The following is a 17,138-nucleotide window of genomic DNA, read 5'->3' on the forward strand; positions in this document are numbered from 1 at the left end:
ACAACATGAGCAGATGCAGAAGCTGCATCTGCTCAGCAAACCTGATGGGACATCAACACTAACAACTCATTCAAATTTGTGCTTAGAACTACTTAAATAATCTAGACAAACTACTGAGGGGAACAGGCAATGGGAATCAGGGAGGCATGTATCTCTATCACTGATGAAAGAAAATATCATTCGGTAATTTAGGCTGATCATTTGAAGTTTATTAGTGACAAAAGACTAAAAATAGATTTCTTCACCAACCACCCACCTCATAGCCCAAAGTACTTTTCAAAAAAATGTTTTCATGAAATGTGCTTTAAAGGTGAATAAAAGAGCATCCTTCAAAAAAGTATGCCTGGAAGGAAACTGGCCAAGGGCCTCCATTAAGCTTTGCTGGGAGTGTCAAGACTTATAAAAGGGAATACAGAAAAGCTGCAGAGGTTAGTAAGCTATTGAATGGTCAACACTTCTATAAGTCCAGGTGACCAGGGGAGGTTTTCAGACCACTGTGTGCACAAACTGACCTTAATCTTTATGGATCATCTTTTAAATGTGCTCAACTGCCTCCATTGAGAAGAAAGAGACAGGTCTAATGTCTAGTATTTATTATTATTATTAATAAAAACAAACAAACAAACAAAGTAAAAACAAACAAACAAACAAACAAACATCCTCTAAGTTTAAAAGAATTGGCAAACCCATGAAACATGACATCTCCAAATTGAGATCACCTTTTGGGTCCATCCAGACTGTTACTTTATTCACTAGTACTTCAGTAGTACTCAGGACCAGATGCCTTGGAAGGAAATGTGGAACATGAGAGGAATTTACTCCCATTAGGAGCTATTAGTTAATCACTAATAGCTCCTAAGCAGTTTAAACACTGAAGCAAGATGTTATAACTTCCTCTACAACTTTTTTAAAGAATCAAGAAATCTCTCAGAAGGCAGTGTAAGCTGTATTTTTTTTCTTCTGAAAATAGTACTTTCAAATCTAAAATACATGCCATATAATATCCACTGAATAAATTTTATTATTAAAAATAAACAAGTAAGCAGGAATTATATTGTGTTAAAAAGTTCTATTCTTATCTTCCTGTTGCACTCATATCATAGAAGAGGGTTGTTCATCACTTTTGGTAATCAAGAGATGAACAGTCTGTTCATTCTCTATGTTTCTATAGAGCACCTTTGAGACCTCCAATTCATCATCTTTGAAAGGCAGAGAGAGAGGTGATAAAGAAAACTCTGAGAGAAAAATTAAGTGACATGACCAACATCCTATGGGAAATATGTGGCAGGGATTAAAATGGAGACCAAATGTTCAGGATCTCAACCCTATGCTTTCCCCCCAAAACCCAAAAAATCAACTTTCTTCACTAATACTGAATTAACCCAGTAACTAAAAACAAAGGAAAACCAAGTACATATATTATATCTATCTTGACACTCTTACAGCTCTGATTACACTTAAATGTGCTTAGATTAAATATGAAACAACTACAAATATATGTTTAATGACAGTTTGGAAATCAGTTCAATAAACCAAAAGTACTAGAAAAGCAAGGGGAGGCAAACTCACATAACACTGCTTGCTGAAGCTGCAAAACTACACATGCAGCCATAATGTACTGAAAGATCTATGGGAATATACATGAATGACAAGAAGGGACTTAATACTCATGTTCAAAATATGAAAAATGTTTTCAACTACAGCAGAAAGACTAAAAGAAAATCAAACAGAAGGTTTTTTAATGATTATGAGTCAAAAAGTACCCCCTTACAAAAGGAAAATAATCAAAACCTTAAGCAGTCTAAAAGTGTCTTGGCATCCTACTTCAGACATTTTTTTTACTTTATTTTTATAATTTAATCACAATTGAGTCAGAGCTAGATGGGGGCTAGCAAGAAGCTACTTTGCAGAAGAGAAAACACAGGGACTTTTCACTGGGAAGCTGTTTTTCTTGTTCAGCAGTTCTGCAAGTGTAGCCAGCTAATTTGAAAAGTGAAAAGAAAATCAATTAGTTGTTTTTATTTTAAAAGAGCTTCCCTGTGGGAATAGGTGTGAGCGTGAGAGCTCTTTTTAAACTTCATAATATAACATGAAGCAGCCAATTTTTTTTTTTTTTTTTTTTTTTTTTTTTTTTTTTATGCTGTCATTTCATTGCTCTGTTTATTGGGTGCTGGGATGATTATTTTCTACTTGTGATTCTACTGATACTTATCAAAATGTTCTGTGAAGTTTATACTATCAGTAGCTTAGCATTATTTAAAAAGCAGAAAATTTATTCAAACAACAACACTGAGCAACCCCAAATTTACAAAGCTGCTATGTAAGTTCACTGGTGAGAGCAAAAGTGTATCATTTACCCAATTACACCCGAGCTCCACATGCAGCAGGTTTCTATAAGATTTTGTCTAAGCAAATCAACATTTTCTGAGAATTCAGATCTGCAGGTAAAGTTTACAACTAACCTTGCTATCTTCAATCTCCTGGGTTTTTCCTTGAAGTGCTCTCCTCTCTCCAAAATCACAGGTTGACTTTAACGTGAGCTGACAGGAAAGCATTGAGCTCTCTGCCCCAGTAAGCTCCAAGGACTTTGGTGAGTACTGCTGTGAGCCGGTGGGGCCAAGGTTTGGTATCGGGAGGGCAGTATGAACAGGCTTTGACCCTACGGCTGGTTGTCTTAGCTTGGATGCAACCCCAAGCACAGGCATGGCTTCTATAAATGTATCTTCTTTCTGCCAAAGAAAATGCTCCTGACTTCAGTCTGGTAGACTCCAGCTTCAGCAGTTCCAGAACAAATACTTTAAACAAAAGTAGCAGTCATCTTTTCAAAAACTCCTTAAAACAATAATATTACAAGTTTCACGAGGAAGCAAAACTTCTCCTTCATCTCTGCCCTTCTTCCTCACAGACACTCACACGCGCTGCTCAGTGAGTCAGTGGCTCCGTAAGACTAAACACTCCTTTGGGGCGTGAACTTTTCTTGAAGGTAACTGCCACAGAGCTGCCTGTCTGGGATTAAAGAACTCATAAATTTGCTTTCTCTTCTTTCTACAACATTCCAGGTCTGCGTGTTAAGAGAATGAAGGATGGGAGAGAAGGAAGGAGAGAGGAGATGAAATCTCTCCGTACTCCAACTGTCAAAACAGCTCTGAGACCACAACACTGGAAGCAGAGACCTCTTCCTGACTACATAAATAACCAGCCCACATCTTAAAAAAAAAAAAAAAAAAAAAAAAAAAGCCTCTTTTTTTTCTGATTAAAAAAAAAAAGGACCTGAGCAGTGGCCAAAGCAAACAGCTGTTGGAAGAGTTTTTATCCCGGAAATAATCTCAGCAATGAAGCTGTTTGTCTGATTCCTGGCTATTTTTCACTGCTGACAACCATGAGCTACGGTGTTTCATTCCCTGTTCCTCCCGTGAAATCAGGTTAAAATCATGCAAGACCGTGGCTAGGAACAGACGCTGAATCACCGCGTGGGTAACGTCTGCCTGTGCTATGAAAAATCCATACAAAAACACAGAGCAGGATATAGGAAAATCACGAGCATTGTTAGGAGATTTAGTCAATACAGCGTTTCAGGGCACTTCTTTCTTTCTTTCTTAGTGGTGGTGCTAACGTCATCTATTCAGTTTTAACACTTCCCTTTCTAAAAACATTTAAAGCTCCATGAAGTCCATGTCCAAAGCATCATTTCTGCTTCTTGTTCACAGAAATATTCTTGCTAGCAACTTTAAATCCTTCTACATGGAAACACAAGGCATATAGGCAGACAGAGGAAGCTGTAAAATGAGCTACAATGGACAGTCCAAACTGCTAAGCAACATAAATGCTTACTTAAAAGGACAATTGTAAATTCCTTGGAGTACCTATAGGAGGGAAACTCGTTTTAAACTGTGATATAAGGAAAAAAAAATGTGCAAAAATGCCACACCATTAAACTCCTATGGGATTTTATTGCTTAGTATTGTGGACAAAAATGCTACATGTTTTTCTTGTTATTTTTTACCATAATAAAACAGAGAGAGAGAGGATAATCTGATTGCTACTCTGCCACTACTATCCTACATTATATTAACTATGCTCTACCTGAAAAGTACATAGTCTTCACCCTAAGATGTAAGTCCAAGGGGAAATAAGAGTCTTCTGGACTTTTAAGTTTTCAAGTTGAGGATGGTAAGAGTTACACAAAGCATTTAAAAGAAAACAGTGTAAATGAGAAGCTGACTAAAAAAAATCTCCTAAGCCACCATTTGAGATTATTTTGCAGAATAAAACTGTTACACAGTATTGCCATCTACCTTTCATTTACAAAGATCATGATGACTTATCAGTTACAAATTCAACTCTCTGCATTGACTATGCTATTCTTGTTTGTAGTTCATAGGAGTGAATCTGACCTAGTTTAAGAATCTCCTGCATTTTGAAGTATGTGTACAGAGGATCAGCAAACCCATTTCAGCATCCTCTGGTTATCTTCACCTGGGTTTTGCCACCACTAACAGTGGGAACAGTGGGCTTTATGCAAGACTGTACATAGGTAATGGCTCTGCAATTTAGATGAGATGAGCCCACTGGATCCACCACTCTGCTCCAATGGGAGGAATATTTGTGTTCAGTGCAATGTTTCAAGTCTTGTGCAGAGCAAAGGGGAAAAAAAGCTCCTTGTGCGGTCTGCATTTGTTCTCCAGCACCATAAAGCACTGTGCCTGTGTAAGGAATTTAGGTTTCTGAGACACAACTGTTAACAGTTAACACTTTAGAAAGTGCACATATGCAAGGGCTGAAGCAGACCACAGGAAAAGAGGGATTTATCTCTTGCAAGGTTTGAGATGAAAAATCCTCATGAGGATTGCTGACCAACAATCAAGACAAAGAGTAAACTAGAGTCATGAGACAGATACTTTCTTAAACACAACTTTGCCAAAAAAAGTGTAATTGAATCTTATTACTTCTCAGGGTTATAATTTTACAAAGTAATGTATTATGGTAATCTTGCTGTTCTTCTTTTGAATACGAATGATGAGGTCATGATACCCACAGTCTCTTTTGCAACCCATTTTCCCAGCACAGAAACCCTAAAAGTAATAAGTAAGCAAGCTTACCAGGAGAAAGTCATCTGCAATGCATAACCAAAAGGGTTTGGAAACAATGATGCAAAGCTGGTGTTACTCCTTCAAGATAATTATTACTCTTTCAAAATAATTATTAATTATGACTACCAGCTCACTGCTGTCAACTTCAGAATCCCATTTTTCTAGATCTTTGCAACAATAAAACCCAGAAGCACTTCTGGTCTGCTGAAGATACAAAGAAAAATCTACAAAATCGACTATCTGCAGGAATCAGTAAAGGTAATAGAGGAAAACAATAACGATACTCTATAGGTAAGAATGTGGTTATGAGTCTAGTTTTCCTTTTTTTGTTCTCTTTCATTCTAACTCACAGCAAAAGATAAATAAACAAACTTCTGCTCTCCTTAGAAATCACTTACCTACATTTTTCATTCTAAAGGCTCTTGCACGCCTGAATGTAGGTTTTATGAAGGATATCAGGGGAAAAGAATATTTAAGAGTTATATTTCACTAATGGTTTCCATGTGAACAAGAAAGCACAGCATAAAACGTCTGTGGACAAAGTATACGAACTTGCACCATGTGTAGGTATTGTCAGGGGAGATGGCTAGGCAGGGCACAGCACCTCAGATACAATGTGTCTGCACCACACAGGGAAGTGTCCTTGAATTCATGAATTTAATGGGATTGTTCCTGGTATCTCTGAGGGAGGGAGCTAAGTGACCATCAGTCAAGGCTGCCACAGAGAATCCAAAAAAGAGATGAAGTTAATTTAGATATGTGTGAATAGCACTCAAAGAGAAAGAAGGCCTATCTGTGAGAAACCAGTGGTGGAGAAGTTGCTAGAAGTACCTGTGACCTGGGCTTACATGAAGTCCAAGACAGCACCAGATTATTGGACTGCCTGGTATGAAGAACGGTAGTGTTGTTGGCAGGACAGAGAAAGAAGTTAATAGAAAGATTTGGCAGATAGAAACAAGGGACACATACCTTCACTTGGCTGTGTGAAGCTGATAGAGACATTTCTAGAAAGGGATGGCAAAGAAACGAGTCAAGCTAACCACACTGTACAGAGAGAGGACCTGTAGGCTTCTTGTTTACTCTGTTAGGTATTTATCCTCAGATATCCTTAAGCCAGGCAGGTAGAGGACATTACCCAGATTCAGGATGCAGGATGGACACAGATCATGGCTGAAGCCCTGTCATGAGGGAAATGATGAACTTTTGCAGGCAAGGTTAGAGGGTTATGAGGAAACTGGAAGACATCTGAGGTTTGGAAACAGAGAGAGGACAATGTTTCAAGTGGGATGTCAAGTAAGACGCTAAAACAGGAAAGAGAGACCAAAAAATGGCAAAACAGAACAAAGGTCATAACACAATTCTTAGAAGCCTCATCAACTGCGGTGACAGTTCCACTGAGAAGTTGAAGGCAGAACTATTTCTTTCTCTAATAAAGACTGAAAATGATGACAAACCGGCCGTAAAGCATGACTCTGAAAGCATCAGGCAATCAATGTTTTAACAGAAAATATGAGTTAGATAAATTATCTATACATCAAAGTAAGATAGTATGCATGCATTAAGGATTATTCCTACATTCCAGAAAAAGTTGTAGTATTTATTTCTTAAAACAAGAATAAACACACCTGAAATTCAACTAACTTAATAAAAAATGGTATCTGTCAGTTGTACTATTAAGGTGAATTTTAGTTCTAAAGACTTAACAGGAATAATCATTGACAGTGCAACACCCCAGAATAAATTTCCTTTGCTTCATCACATCTGATACCAGAGTGAGTCCCATGAAGGCTGCTCCCTTCTCTAACCCCATCCCTCAGATAAACTGCTTGCATGAACTGAACAGACAGCTGGCAATGTCTCCCAGACCACAGGAAATATCAAGAGAGGGGACACCTGCCTCAAAAGTGGAGCCAAGAGATTTGTTTGCTCCTTCTGGTCTATGATCTTCGACAAGGAAGCTGTTGCATGTGTCCTGGGTCAAACAGGAAATGTCAGGGGTCCAGAGACTGCAGAGGTCTGTTCTGAGCTGTTTCCCTGCTTCATCCCACTGCTGTAACAGCTGTGTCTATAGCTTACATGAGCCAGGCCAACTTCTGAAGGAGTTTGAATGCGCCGATATGATCACACTATTTTGTGTGCAATGATTTCAGGTTGAGCAGAAAGTTCTTCACCAAATAGAAACAGCTGGCGACAAAGAACTCTTGGAATCAATTACTGTACCTTTGAAAGAGCAACCAATGATACTGAAGTAGTAAAGGTATCTGAAACAGCTTTGTTATGATTTATTTAAAATACCAGATAACTCAGGTTTAAACATTTTTAATATATTAGTGCTGACTTAAAACAAGAAGCATGCCATGTTTGGTGTAATAATATATGTTACATCTAACACATAATGATGAGACAAATTGTTCAGCTCTTACTCATGTTCACAGTGTAATCCTACCTACGCTATTTTTGTTAATACAAAAGTTAGGTGATTCTATTAGTCTCGAGGTAACACACGTAACTAGTATTTAATCATATCCACAGTGTGTAATGCTACTGAGTAAGCTGCTATTGTTTTTCTTAACAGTTTGGAATTCAAAAAGATATATAATCCGAAGCCCTGTTACAGTCACAGAAAAAGGTGCATCCGGCTTCCTAAAGGAAATCCTTCTGCTTTGGCTGAATGTTTGGGGAAGTTTTTCAAAGAAGACAACATTTAAATAAGGATATCGTTTTATCCTCTGAGCAACTTGGCCCTTCAAAGCTCAGCCAGAAGTTTATGGTTTTGACTGCATTAGCTGATGTAAGTGACCAGATCATTTGAAACTTATGCTTTACATTTGCATCATCTTCCATCGGATGGTATCAAACCTTTACACATCCTTGCAAAATATGTTAGATACATTAAAATCTAGTCAAGTGGAAGCATTAGGCTAGATGACCTTCAGAAGTCTACATGGGAACTCAATGCCTTCTTTCTTAAGTAAAGATTTTTTTCACTTATACATCTGTGTGAGTTAAAAATGATAATTATTTATCTGTTGCTATGCACTGTATTTAATCATGGAGTGTTTGGCTCAAGGGAATCAAGCTTAAATACTATCGGATTGGGTAGTGTAAACAAAAATGTTGTAAGAATAAGAAAGGACTAATAGCAACTGAATACACTATGTAAGTATTTACATACTGACCTACTGACTATTCCATATGGCCAGCTGGTAAAGCTTAATGAAAGCATCAGCTTCCCTCTTTGGGAGGTGAAAGAGGAAAGGAAAAAGAAAAGAAGAAAAAAAAAAAAGTAAACCATTTTTTCCCTTCTAAGTACATGAACCGAATAACAAAAGCAGCAGACTCCCAAAGCTGCTGTTAAGTACAGCTAACAAAGAAACCCTCCAGTAACTTCATTATGCATAACTGGTCTGAAAGATTACATTCATCCTAAGAATCAAAGTATTATGTTTTTGTTTTTCTTTTTATTTTTCCTTTCTTCCTTGTATCCTCAATTTCCCATTTACACACTCTCTCCAGGCAGTAGTGTCCATAGCAGGCACACTGACTTCTCCAGCATCCTTCTGGCCACTGGCATTTTCTGTCTCTCCACTCTCCTAAATTTCCAGTCTTCTCCATCCAGCTTGCTATCTCTGAAGGGACTTTGTATCATCTTTGTTGTGCCATAGTGACTCACTGATTTCAACTCTTACATGCCCTATATCTTTGTGTCTTAGAATGTGTTACATGACTTCACTGCCACATTACCAAAGAAGCATTTCCATCACTTCTGAGGGCATTTAGGAGTCTTCCAGCTCTCTTCAGAATTACTGGAGAAATATCTAAGGTAGACAACACAAAAGCAGACACTTTTTTTAGAACTCATGATTAAGTTCTTATTTTTTAACATTAGTTTCAGTGAAAATGGTAAGGAACAGACCTATTTTTATCAATGTTATCAACGGGAGTAGTTTTGCTCTATTAGACATTTTGAAGGAGGTCATAATGATCTTTCTTTTCCCCCAAAACTGGTCCATATAAATTCTCTCAAATCACTACTGATCTCAACAGAACAGTAGAACAAAATTCTTCCACCGCATATACACCCTAAAATCTCAGTGGAATATTTTATGTCTCTAAAGAGACACTTATAAGTCCCAATTGGATGAGAAGGAAACTGGCAATGTTTGTGAGTTAATCAAAGCTGTTCTGACTCTTAATAAGAAGTGTGAACTGTACTTTCATCCAAAATTTCTTCACACAATAAACTTACTGTGAAATTTTTTAACAAACTGTAAAAAATAACCTATTAATATAAACCAACTAAGACTAAACAGCAATCTGATGATTAGCTACCATCAGGTAGCAGGCAGGAGTGCCAACCTATGCTTTTATCTGTGAAACTTTACAAGCACTGTTGTTCTGATAGAGGGTTTCAAAATCATAGCTATGCTGGCATTCACTTCAGGACTGAAGTAAAAAAACTGTTCCATAAGGTTCTCATTGGTCTATTAAAAAAAAAAAAAAAAAAAAAAAAACATCTGCTACAGTCATGAGCAGACTCTTGGCCAAGTGCGGCAACAACACTGAGAGACTTTGAAGTCAATCAGCTTCACTATCACTAGCAGATACCCCTGCAGTCAGTGGAAATTACTGCACAGAGAGTTTCAGAGAGATATGAAGCACAGTTGCTCTGCTAGAAGTGAATATAGACAGCAGTGAAGAAAAGAACAATTTTTTAATAATCATGAAAATGGTTGGGAGCAAAAGGTTAGGAATGGGTATTAAAAAAAAAAAAAAAAGAAAAAAAAGAAAAGAAAGAAAAAAAAAAAGACTACATTAATACATAAAGAATACTTCTTGAAAACAAAGATAGATTTTCAGGGACTAGCTTTGATATTTGACCTTAAACAAGTGTGAGCTGCACTGCAGCTGGAGGAGCACTTCTGACTCACAGCTTACTGTCTACTTCCTTCTTACTTTGAGCCTGTAGTAATTTAATGCTGGCTTGCATCACCCATAATTTATAATACCTACTGTGCTAGCTTCTACCCTTCTAACTCCACATACCTTGATCAAGGTGCAATTATTGTATATTACCTGTTAGTCCTCACTGCTTATCACTAAAGCTGAATGATCCAAGTCATGGTTTTGATTTCCTGTTACTAGTTTTGTTCTCCTGGAAAATAGTCATCATTATTTTGTTATCAAATAAGATTCCTTACAATAACAACTTCATTTTATTTAACTGCATAAATGTTTCATATTTACATGTATATTGCATTTTGTAAACTTGTAGAATCACAGAATCATTTAGGTTGGAAAAGTCCTCTATCATTTGCCCTAATTCTGAAGATAACAGCTGGCATTTTACAGGCAAGAGTGCTAGTATAGGCAAACATTGTCGTTCTTAGTGGAGACATACAAGACCATCATTACATTACCTTCCTTGCCACACTTCCAATTGAAATCTAGCATTGGCTTTACTCTGATGCTGGATGGGTATTCTGGGAGAAGCATTACTCCCCATATGCCTGTTTCCATACACTTTTCTTGCACGTCTTCTACTTCCAATGGTGAAAAGCAATATACTTAGTGATGGATCCTTGCTATTGTCAGTACTGTCATTTTAGATCTTATGTTCTTAGGTGAATATCAAATATCATAAAGTATTTGGAAGTCACACTAGGATGATTTATTTTTTTTTTTTGGAAACAGACATGATCTCTCTGCTTGTGACTTTGGGCTATAGGCCTGTTCTGATCGAGAAATTATGATAAAGGTACACAGTTTTTAGCAACATTTCTTCACCAGGGCCCATCACCACACTTGCTGTGGCTTGTGTCTTGCTTGGCCAACTTGGAGCTCCGTCAGATAGGTCACTCATCTCTACCCACAAAATATTCATATGAATTAAAAATCTTGACCATGTACTATTTGGCTATAAGTGAATGTTCTTGCACTAAATACAGGTCCTATGCATATACTAAAAATCTCAGCTGTCTGATTCTATCTCCTGTTGGCCATATGTGAACATTTCCTACATTTAGCCTTGAAAGCTCATGCCTTACTCTGTTCTTCTGTGATCAGAGTGTGCTCCAGGCCAAATGTTGAAATGGATCCTGCATGTCTCTAGACCAAACCTGCCAGTTTTTTGATCAATAGGTGTCAAGGATGAACTGCTGTTTCTCATTACCAAACAACTCCCATCTATAGTATACCATATACCTTGTTCCAACTTAACAGAAATCTGATTGTACATTAAAATATCAGCTTTTCAGGTCATCAAAATATATTTTCTCACCACCACTCTGTATATAGATACATAATTTTATCTTTTGTGTATATCTTTATCTACATATGAGTACATGTGTTTAACATGTCTGACAGACGTTAATGTCCTTTGAGCAATTCACCTGGGTTGTTTTATCATTCTCCCCCAAAAGTAATACTGAATAACACACAGCTGTCAAAAATAACTTCAAATCCTGCAGATGTTAGATGCTTCCTTCCTGCTTCTCAACATACTGGGGAGAAATAAATATTATCTTACAGATGTGACATGTTAAAAAAAAAAAAGGCTTTGGCTATTTATTATATTGGACTTACCTTCAAGTGCAAGAAAAGTGCTAGATGGGAGACAAATGATAAAACTCCTCTCCCAGCTTTCATACATCAGCGGGGCTTTTAGAACTGACATATGTAACAAGCATATGGCAGCCATAAAAGCAATATCAGCATTCACAAATTAAATTAAAAAAAAAAAAAAAAAAGCCAAAATAATTTTGTTCCACCTACAATAAGCCGAGGATGAGCTATGAACAAAGAACAGCTTTATCAAAAACAGAAGGGAGACTAAACTGGTCACTTAGCTGGAGCATTCAGTTAAACGCATACTGTCAACTAAAACTTGGTAAACACTAAGTTAACAGCCACTAGTGAAAATGTCAACAGTGGCATGCAAATATTCAATGGTGACAAAGTCAGAGACCATTATCAACAGAAAATGTCTTCTTTATAAATTTGTGTATCATCACAGCCTATAATTCAATAACTGTTGATAGACCCAGAAAGATTTTCAGCTGGTACAAAACTGCATTATTCTAGCTATCTCAGTCAGCCAAGCATAAGTCACACCTACACAGTCTCACTCACTACATTTAGAAAAGGTATAATTAGATTCCATACATTATTCCTTCATTGTTTTCTTTTACTCTCTTTCAAAGGCTTATTTTTCATTCCATTCCCTTCACTGCACCCAGTGAAAGAATCTTCTCCAGAATAAGAACAAGATGTGTAGGCAGTATTTATTTTCTTTTCAGAAAACATCATAGCACAGCATTACAATTTCTGCAGGATAAACCACCTGAGCAATACTGGGATCTGTCACTAGCAAATATTCAAAAGTGGACTCTGACAACCTGTCAAAGGATTCATGTCTTTTCTGCAACTTACTTCAATTTGGGAAAGACCTCTTCCTTTCCTAGTATCACATAATATGGGATTTTGATTCTAACTGTCTTTTCCCTCTTATTATTCTCCTGTGGTTCCCTGAGCACTAATCTTTTGCAAGTCTACATCTTCAACCTTTTGCACTCTACTCCTTCAAGTTATGAGAGAAAATACTTCTTGTAGTCCCGATTCCTTTTGGTCTTCTGTGAAGCTTCTCAATTCTACTATATCTGAGCACTTCACTGCCTTAGACAATAAAAAGCAGTCCAATACCTAGTGTCATGGGATGCTACTGCAAGGAATAGGGGTACATGCTTGCCTCCATATCTTAGCTAAAGAGTAAGAAAAAGAGAGATACATAATGCACAATCTGGTATTTGACCTGGAAAAGGTTTCTTTCTGTGATGAGAGTTTGAGTTTCAGGCTATTTTAACTCTGGCCAAATTGATTTTCCCACCCTTACAGAATTGAACTCTGTTCCTTGTTATATGGGTGTAAATCTGCAGCAAAAACTTTGAACTTCCAATGAGTAATTCTAGATTTATGCCAGGGTAATTGAGAGCAGAATGTAGCCTCTTGCTTGCTCATAAATATTACACTGTTTAAGATTTCTATCCTCCAACACACTTGTGAACATTCCAGTTCTTTACCCTAACCCTCTTTTTCCCTTCAGGCTATTCTACAAGTTGACATCATAAATATTTGGTATTTTCAACATGAATCCTATTTGGAAATATTTTACTTCCAAATCAAGGGAAAATGTAACTACTGAGAATGTAAATATCAAGAGAAAAACATTTGTAAGATTTTTTTCCCCTCCCAGATCTTTAAGAACTGTACAGAAAGATTTTTTTTTTCAGTGCTGACACAGGCAGCAGGCATGACTACCCAGCTCTTATTCAAGGCTTCAGAACATTTTATTAGTTTATTAATTTATTTCTAGACTGCTGTGAATTTGATTAGCAGACAGCTCAAAATTTCTCTAAACACGTGTCTTTAAAACTGCTCCACAACTATTTTGTAATCATCCAACTCATTACAAATAATAATAATTTCAATAAAATATACTTTCTACTAATTAAGTAAACTTTATCCCTGGTATAATTATTTCCAGTGTGTTTTTCTCCAGCAGAAAATATTTATTTATTTCATTTGTTTTGCATTATATGCCAATTCTTTTTTTGATTAAACAAAATAAAAATCCTTCTTATGAACTTCTGTTTGATGACTTCTGTTTAAAAGTATATCCTGATAGTTGTGGGGTTTTTTTTAATAATTTTGCTAAAAACTACCTTTAAGCCACCCTTTGTTGACTGTACAAAGAAGCCAGTAGAGTAACAGAGGTATTCCTGAGCATACTAGTGGTTTCAACCCGCCCCATCTGTCCACATAACACAGCAGTACCTGGAGCTTAGAAGAATCTACATTGTCCAACTGGGACTAGAGGATTGCTTTTCTTTGATCTGTGATTTCAAGAATTGCACACTTCCCGCTGCTTTGATGAAAGACAGTTGGTTTCAATTAAAAAAATAAAAACATTCAATAGGAGACTTTAGGAGACTTACCCAACAGGAAACAGAGTTAAAATGAGTCAGACCTTAGCATCATACCTTTTGGATCATACCCTCAGCAGGCTGTGAATATCCCCAGTCATTTCAGACTTCAGCTTAGGCCACCTCTAGTTCTCACTAATTATATTTGGATTTACATTGTACACGTGAAAGCAAAATCTTACAGACTTTAACTATTCCTTAACAAGAGTTTGAGCAAAGCTGTTGAAAGGACAGAATTTTAACAGTCTCTGAGTACCTAATTCTCACTTCTTTCAATGAAACGGAGGGGAAAAAAACATCCCAAATTGCAATGGTCTCACGGAACCCAAGAACCAAGCCCAATTTCCACAAAAATCTTTCCACAGATAGAAATAGTTCCATACATTTCAATGGCCACATGTGCTCAATAGTTCTCATTCAAGTATTCTGAGGTTGGGATTATATTATTCATTTATGTAAATCAGTTCAAAGAAAATGTATAAATTAGTGGGAATGGTAGAAACTTTATGACCATTATAAGATTTGCTTAAATTGGCAGGCTGAACTATTCGGCTTCACTTCTCTGAACTCTTTGAAACAAATCCGGCTTATGCAGAAGTTCTTATGAACTGATTAAAAAAAAATTATCAAGGTAGGTTTTAAAAATTTATTCATTCAAATTCTCTTCTTCTACTGGCAAGAGAATTGGCAGCCAGGTTGAAGTCAAAATTCATCTGTGAATGGAATAAAATCATTTGAAGGGGAGTGGGTTGTGTAAAAACTAAAACTTCTTGCCCAGAACTAAACCTGTGAATGTTATATTGAAAGTGCTGGTCTAAGAAATGAGCAAATAATTTAGAATCTGAAAGCCTCAGATGATTTTTAAATTATTTTGAATTGATATAAACAAGTTGTTTTTATCCTTTACTGAAAGTCACAGAGAATAGCAGTTTATGTTTGCCATGACACTCAATATAAGCAGAACTCCTATTGTCAAACGTATAACTCCCAATATCCCAATGTTTTGACCATAAAAGTAGGAGTCCAAGGGCCTTTCTGAAGTCTACTATAAACCTTCTTACCACTATTGATTTTATACAGATGAGACTGTATAATAGCAATGGAAAGCAGTAGCAAACCTGGATTCTCTTTTTCAGTGTGTTTCTGTATTACCTAAGAGTCATAGCCATGGACCAGGACCCCAAGGACTGTATAGAGAGCAAAAAAGATTCTGGCCTTGCCTAGGAATGGGGGCAGGGCAGAGGTGAGAAGGGCCATCCATTTTTTTTTTTTTCGGTGATTCCTCACCATCACCTACTATGCTAGTCTGTTAGAAGAAATCTCAGTTATGAAACAGCAGATCAGTAAGCTGCTACAACTGAATGCAAAGAAAATGATTGTGAGTCATTATGACCTTTCAGGCAGTAGAAAGAAAAAAAATCAGTCACTTTCAAGTTGTGGATAACAGTTATAAAGATTCTGACATAGCAAAAATGCAGATGGAGCTGAGTAGATACTCAGAAAAAGTATCTATAGTAGGAAAATCAAAATGGTAGATTATTTGTCCATCTGTCCATCCGTCCATCCATCCATCCATACATAGCAAAAATGGTATGAGAATCTTGCCAATGTCTAAAATATTTGGGAAAAGATTACATAGTAGTTATCATGTTTGTGATCATTTTATTCCTATACTTCTGTACTGAAGAAGCAAACAGTACCACTGTATTCTTATGCTTACAGTAAGGAACATTTATGAGTCACACTTGGATTCTATAATAGTTTCATCATTACCAATTCTACTATCCTTCAGCTGATCAGTGTAGGAAAAAATCCAGATTATTATGCATAGCCCATGACTACACTTCAGTTAAAAATCCTGTGACTTAAGCTGCCTTCTAATCCTTCTAAAGCCCTTAATTATATAGATTTGAAAATGCACCCTATAACTATTATGTGCCCAGATTGAAATTAATACTTAGATTTCTTTCCCTTTTTAAAAAATTCCATACTTGCCATCATTTTTTTTTTAACTTTTAAATATTCTACACTAAATCCAAAGTTCTGTTAACAAGCTGCTCTTACAGAGGTAAGCTGAAAGTCACCAGACATTTTTCTGCTTGTAATGCAACTTATTTTTAAACATAGTCAGTGTGTCTATATAGCTTGTTGGATGTATGCATAAATTACTGTATTTAATGAGCTACTTTTAATTTTCTTCCTCACATTAAGTCAAAGAAGACGAGATACAGATTAAAATACATGAATGCAATTACAGTCAAAGAAGCCAGGGCAGACAAGCAGCCTTCAGCTGTACTTTAATGTACCCCTGAAGGGTTTGATCCTGCAGCTTGCTCAGTTCTCACTGCCACCAGAAAGAGCTCAATCGTCAGATGCAGATTTGGGCCTATAAGGACATACCCGTTTCAAGCCATTAGGCAGAGTTTGTAAACTGAAGCTGGTGGGAGTAGTGGAGGTACAGGACAGAAGCTGGCTCTGAAGTTTTTGCTGATTTGTTCACCACTCTTTGAAGCACAAAAGCAGGAAAGGAAGCCACATGAAATATTAAATCATCCCATATTACCAGGAAGGTTCTGAAACAATTAAAAACTGCTACTAAGCTAATTAGTAATGTAAGCTAATTAGTTCTCCCAGAAAGCTAGGAAAGTTGTGACAGAAGGAATAAATTTTCCACTTTCAATTCTAACAACAGAGTGCATGTCCAGTTCTTATCCACCGGGCAATAAAATACATATTGATCGCTAAAAACACCTATATAAGCATGGGCTGTTATACTTCAGACAATGGCAATTTCCATGGGAAATTGATTTAAATATTTATTGTACTTTGAAGCCACAGAGACATCATATTTTAAAATTTAGAGTGGGGCGCAACAAGGAGAATTTGTAGAAATATGAGTAGAAATATTTATTTATAATATATTTATAATATATATAATATATTTATAATATAGTAGAAATATAGTATGTAGAAATAAAGATGGCAACAAAATAAATGTTTAAATAAAAGCTAGTTAAAATATATGTAGAAAATCTACATTTCAGCCTGAAAACTATGAAGACTAAAT

At 36.5% G+C, this 17,138-nt stretch overlaps 1 protein-coding gene across 7 annotated transcripts in view; it reads right to left on the reverse strand.

The window, feature by feature from the left end:
* NAV3 (neuron navigator 3) overlaps window positions 1-17,138 on the reverse strand; it is a 413,781-nt gene that overhangs the window by 268,747 nt on the left and 127,896 nt on the right. For 4 of the 7 annotated variants that reach the window (XM_082761388.1, XM_082761386.1, XM_082761387.1 and 1 more), the window contains exon 1: window positions 2,463-3,697. The exons of the other annotated variants lie outside the window; for them this stretch is intronic. In XM_082761388.1, the coding sequence (XP_082617514.1) occupies window positions 2,463-2,705 (243 nt within the window). In that variant the 5' untranslated portion in view covers window positions 2,706-3,697. Of the gene's footprint in view, window positions 1-2,462; window positions 3,698-17,138 lie in introns of those variants that run through there. 7 annotated transcript variants of the gene reach the window in all.

This window comes from Aythya marila (assembly GCF_965140915.1).
Source record: "Aythya marila genome assembly, chromosome: 1".
NCBI lineage: Eukaryota > Metazoa > Chordata > Aves > Anseriformes > Anatidae > Aythya > Aythya marila.